The sequence below is a fragment of the Myripristis murdjan genome, chromosome 11 (assembly GCF_902150065.1).
Source record: "Myripristis murdjan chromosome 11, fMyrMur1.1, whole genome shotgun sequence".
NCBI lineage: Eukaryota > Metazoa > Chordata > Actinopteri > Holocentriformes > Holocentridae > Myripristis > Myripristis murdjan.
Genome location: NC_043990.1, coordinates 13,401,361 through 13,407,480, shown reverse-complemented (window position 1 = coordinate 13,407,480; position 6,120 = coordinate 13,401,361). Strand labels below are relative to the sequence as shown.

Sequence of the window (6,120 nt, the reverse complement as noted above, 5' to 3'; positions counted from 1 at the left end):
TAATAAATTTGAGGGTAAAAGAGAAATTACAGAGCTCTGATAGGAACTGACGGGTCATGTCGAATCACATACACACACATGCGCACGCGCGCGCCAACATCGACATCGAATAGGATAAATAGGTGTATAAATATTTTATTGCAAAAGTCAGCTACGTCAATTTGACTTATTACGAGACATCCACTACTACGAACTGCTCGTGCGTTCGTGCCAGCGTCTGAACATACCCAGCCGCCGCGTGCCTCCTCCGTTCGCCACACCATCAACACGTGCGGCGGTGTGCTGCGGGACACACGCAATTACCGGCCAATCGGCGTCGAGAACAGCGCCGATTGGTCCCCCTCCGAGCCAATGGGAGGAGACGGATCTGCTTGGCAGCCAACCGCGGAGTTATGCGCAGCACGTGCCGCGGCCGTGGAGTTCTCGGTGGTACTTTTCGCACATGTCGGCCCTCGCTGGAGCAAAGAGAGCTGACAAAGTAAAACAAACCCGTGAGGAGGGGAAAAGGGAGGGAAAGAGAGCGGACGGGATAACGGGGCGAGCAGACAACGCGGTGGGAGCGCACACACGCCGACACATTTGGATAAAATAAGTTCTGCGCATTTCAGATAGCTCGAGTTGCCGTGCCTTAGTTGTGTTGTTTTGTCTGCCCGGTCGTCCGTGCTCGTCTGCCACCAGCTATAAGGTGAGAGCTCTGTCTGTCTCCTCTTCCCTTTGTTGCCGTCTGTCTTTGTGGTGCGAACCTTAAAAAAGATACATTGTTGTTGTCTAAATGACGTTACAGCCGCGTTTTTGTCCCTTCTGTGTTTCTCCATGTCCCCCGACTTTAATTCAGAGGTCAAATCCTGCCAAATTCCTGTTTTTATTTACGCACGTGATGATTATTATGCAGTATGTTATTAATTCGACTAGCTACAGATTTTATGTCGACTTGGACAGCTGTAAGTAATAGCAAAAGTGGTGGAAACAGTGGAAATACAAGCATGTATCCGGAATATTTATGATAGTAGTGTGTTTAGTAGCAGGTGGGTTTAGCAGTGTGTCACTTCATTGTTCTTGTTGCTGCTGCTGTTTCCAGAGTTGACCGCATGTCCCAAGCTGACGCAGATATCCTCTGTCCTCATATGACACGGGCGCACAACTACTAAGTACTTTATACAGGAAATGCGGGCACCCCCACCACACACACACACACACACACACACACACACACACACACACACACACACACACACACACACATACACACACACCTTCACTCACTTTCTGCTGCAGGGCATTGTACATTTACAGGCACCTCTCCTGATCATAATGGCCCACAGCTGTAGTCTCTAGCTTTGTAGGCTGGAGAGTGAATACTAATGGATAAATTCATTAACATGGGCATGGTGTTGAATAACAGCTGATTTGGACACACACGCATTCACTCCCCAAAAACAACCTTGAGAGAGTGTACCATGAAGGCAAGCCTCGTGTTTTGCTAAAAGAGACTCCCTCCCAGATCCACAGCAGGGTTTGTGTGTGCGCGTCCTCTCCCTCTTCATGTTGTGATGAGCTATGAAAATTGGTAGTTTGCCTGAATTGCTTTGTCTTGACTCTACATGTTGCGACTTGGGTGAGTTTTCAGAGATTGCAAGCTGCTGGCAGAGCCTTGCAACTTCTCGCCCTCCGAGCAACAAGCATGCTGCTGATAAAATGCTGCTTGATATTGACAAACAGATAATTTGGGGATTTTTTTGCTGAATTTTGAGATTGCAGGATGAGGTGTTGGAAAAAGAATGCTTAAAATTTTCTGAGTTAGAATTTAATGGATTGTCTCTAGGGCGTAACTTAATTTTGTTGGCTGTTGTTTCATCTAAAACAAGAAAATGTTACTTGATTAGTTGTATAGCCCGGCATTGTTTTTTTTCCTGTTGTCATTTTGAATAGTCGTTAATTGTTTTGCTGGTGGTTAGTGGTCTTGTGGAAACTGAATGGTGGTCTCCTAATATTTTCTTGAATGTGTTCTCAGCTCAGATGTCTGTTATTATGGTTACATTTGCCTGTTTGCTGTCTCTCTCATTTTTGCTCTGTCTCCCCCTTTTTTCTCTGTCTCGCTGCAGACATGAATTCATTGGGCAAATCTTCCAAATGGCCGTCTTATGACTCGCTTCCCTCTACCCCAAGCTTCCTCCTCAGCGAGAGTGAGCAGACTGAGGATGAGGCAGACATCTTCTCCTCTGAGGGAGAGGGGGAGAGTGGAGTAAGCAAGCCGTTCTCTGATGCCGAAGCAACGACACACTCTGGAAAATATTTTGCCTTCTCAGGTCATTCAGATCCGTCATACTGTGGCTCTGAGAAGGACCAAGCAGAACTCTGTCCTGACAAACCCAAGCACCGCACCTCGGCCCCGTCGCCCCGAGCCGCCACGCTGGGCTCATCATCAGCCACACCGGGAGACCTGGCCTTCGCTCAGAAAGTGAGCACTTTTAATTTGATTTAACCATCATGTATCTTATTTTTCAGATTGAACAAGGCAACACTTTATGTTAAGGTTCTCGTAATAAATGTTAGTTAATAGGTAGGTACTAAGGCCCTTATGCTTATCCACATTAGTAAGTGTTTATAAGACTTTATAACTGTATTCCAACTCTGATTCTTACTCATCATGCACATTTATTTTTTTTACCACAATAAAACTCAATAAACTCAGTAAATTTGTATGTAATGCTGTTATAAATAATTATAAGGCTTTTATTAATGTCCAAAAAGTCTATAAACTATTAACAAGAGTTATATAAAAGCTTATAAATGTGTTATAACCTAATATTACATGTGTTTTTAATGCTATTATTAATACACTTATATAGTCTTATTGAGACTTAATAATGTTAATAGCCATCTTATAAAGGACTTAAAGGGCCCTTATTACCTATTAACTAACTTACTACAAGGACTGTAATATAAAGCGTTGCCCTGATCAATAGAGCTCAGGAAGGGTTTGGTTGGCTATCTATCAATAAAATGGACGAGACCTGTGCTGCTCTGAAACTGATACGTTGTGAGAGGTGTAACACAAGTCTCCCTCTGCTCTGCCTCTGCTAGTGTGCTGATCTGCGCAGGTTTATCAGACCTTTGCTTGAGCTTCTAAACGGACTGAAAACGGGCAGATTTGACAAAGGTCTGTAGATTGCAACATCAAACATGATTATTGTCTCTTCAGATTTCACATGCTGTAACACAATGTCTGTGTTGTTCATTTGAGTAGACACTCAAACTTTATTTGTCATCCTTGGCAGGTTTAAACAGTTTCCAGCAGAGCGTCGCTACGGATAGACTGCAGAGGATTGTGGGGATCCTGCAGAAGCCTGACATGGGGTGAGCCAGTGAACGTCACTATTAATAAGTAGTTGGTCTAATATTTGATTGTAGTGACGGTGTTGTAGTTGTTAGTAAGAATCAGAGTTGTCAGTAATGCTGGTCTCATCTCTCCCCTTTTTTTCCTCCCCACAGTGAAAAGTACCTGCGAACCCTGCTACAGGTGGAGATGATGCTCAAAGTGTGGTTCCCTCAGGTGGCGTTTCAGTCCTCAGATACTCTGACCCAGAGCACCGCTTCCAGTCTCCCAACACGCTGGCACCAAAACCAGCTCCATATCCCAGTGAAGGTGAGCCTGTTCCTGGATTTTGCCTTTGTTACCGTCTGGCACTGCCGAATTAAGGTTGCATTACATGTCTCATTTGCCTTTCTGACCTTATTCTGCCACAGTAATAAATGATATTGAAGTTTGAGTGCAAGTGAAAACAAAAATGAAGGCACCACAAGATAAAAACAACATAATAGTGAAGTACTTGGATGAAAAGCATCACATAAAAGCAGATGAATTAGAATTGGCAGGATAATGAGTTTGCTAGCTTAGTCTCCTCAGTCTGATTATTCCTGTGATTGTTATCATGATAGATTTGTAAAGCTACAGTTGCTATTGTTGTTGTTTATTTTTAAAAAATTTTCCATTTCAGAAACGAAAGCTGAGCTGGTCAGACACTGACCCCGCTGGCACAGTCCCACCCCAGTATAAACACCATCAACAAGGAGATCTTAGGAGCTGCCAGGCCCCACAAGACACTGTTTCCACATGCCTGCCCGGAGCAGCTAAAAAACAGAAAGGTCCAGAGGAAGTAAAAGACGAACCAGACAAGGGCAACTGGGCATCTGGACATGAGCTGACACACAGCACTGGCACTTTATCCAGGCCATCAAAGTCATGTGGCAAGGAAGAAAATGAAAAATGGGAAAGGCTGGAGTATTCTCCCCCCTCCGCCGTCCTCCTGTCTCCCGGCGGCAGCCCTGCGACACAAGACGGCTCGGTGTCCTCAAGCTCTGCTGTTGCAACCGCTGATTCACCTTAGCTGCCCATCCTTGCTGCCACATGGAGGTGCCACGGCGTGCCAGACAACGTGATGGCAGGGGGCGGACTAGATGACATCAGAATAAATCTAGGGGAGGAGCTTGCCCTTGATGAAACAACTGTGCAAAGGCATGTCAATCAAGAAAAAGGGGGAGGAGGAGGAGGAATGCAGAGAGACATTCAGCAACACCTTATTACTCAGTGTAACATTAGATTACACTGCGCCCATTGCACTATATTATCATCAGTTCTCTATATTTTGTTGGAAAGGGAGTGTTACTTTTTTATTCATTAATGAGGTTTACTAACTAATAAGATGTTGGAAATACGTTCCATTTGTGATGTGATGAAGCAGTCTGTGCTCCATTTTGTATCTTTTTCATATCATGGAATAGAGACCTAACGGTGTAAGAAAATCAGAAATGGATTAGATTCCACCTTCCCAGAAGTGAAGAAGCTCACAGCGGCTCATTCGTGGTACTTTCACAAAGCTGTTTCTGTCGTCGTTGCACAGAGATCGTTGAAAAAGGCACTTGGAAAGATGAAAAAAGTGTTTCGCCACCTTAGTGATTGTATACCCTGCCATACTGTGGGCACTGACACACTGCCAAGAAGTGCCAAACAAAACCTTTTTTTTTTTTTTTTTTTTTTAAAAACACACCTTACTTTACAGTGACAGCTTCTTTATGAAGAGCTTTGTAATAAGCCTATTTGATCCTGTGTGAATAGGAATAGCCGTAGTTGCACTTTGAATACGATAGGAAATATTACACCGATATTAACGTCAAAGAGCGTTATTTATGAACGATCTGTGTTAAAAGCTTCAGTACTTGAAAACCTGAATTCTTAATGCAGCCTTTTTTTGAGCCAATGAGTGTGTTACATCTGAATAGACTGAGTGCTTTGTGACTTTGCTTATTGTCGTTATTTTGTAATCTCATCATTTGACACTGTAGATGTCAGGTGTCAAACGGTGTTTAAAAAGGATCTTCGATTGTTGCCAGATGTATTGTTCACATAGGTATTTCTCATCGCTTCAAAGTGGCAAAATGTCCTAAATGAGGTTCCTGTCATTAGGAAGGCCATGGACTGCCTCTGTGCCCCCCCACCCCCACAGCCCCCAATCCCCCCCCTTTTTTTAAAGATGAATTTGTACAATTGATTTGCCGTTATATTTGTCTGTTGTCAGTCTTGCTAATTGTGCTTTACTGTCGATGAGGAATATCATAGAGACATGACGACTAAGAACAAAACCTTATTTTCTATTTTTAGGGGGTATTGAACCACCGTATATGAATTATCATTCATGTTGAATGGCCTTTTATCCCTGGTGGCTTCTTACAAGTCCGCCATACTTACATGATACAGTCAGACGTAAACACACATTTGTTTGGTAAAGAACAACATCATGAGAAAAGTGTATCATTTGACTGAAGAATTATAAATTTAATGGCCACCAATGACCAGATGATTACTGACCTTCAGGTGAGCTTATTGTAGCCATTTCCTAGGCTGAGGAGAATTATTTGATGCCAAACTTTTGATGGCAACCTGCTGCTGTATATATGTGTTTTTCAGGCTGCACTGTCGTTAGCTTTGTCGTTTTCATTGGCAGTGGTTTATGTGTTGTTAAAAACAAACTTGCATTCAGGAATTCATGTGCTGGAAAAATAGCATTAACCTTTCTTACGCTGTTTCAGTATACAAGAAGTACCCGACAGAAAAGGTTTTGC

General features: G+C 43.3%; 1 protein-coding gene across 1 annotated transcript; it reads left to right on the top strand.

Annotated features, from left to right (window-relative positions):
- Positions 1–445: 445 nt before the first annotated feature.
- On the top strand, positions 446–5,030 carry ciarta (circadian associated repressor of transcription a). Its single transcript, XM_030064251.1, has 6 exons — positions 446–685; positions 2,103–2,458; positions 3,085–3,160; positions 3,279–3,357; positions 3,493–3,646; positions 3,999–5,030. The coding sequence occupies exons 2-6, from the start codon at positions 2,105–2,107 to the stop codon at positions 4,386–4,388; spliced, it is 1,053 nt and encodes a 350-aa protein (XP_029920111.1). The 5' UTR covers positions 446–685; positions 2,103–2,104; the 3' UTR covers positions 4,389–5,030.
- The last annotated feature ends 1,090 nt before the right edge of the window (positions 5,031–6,120 follow it).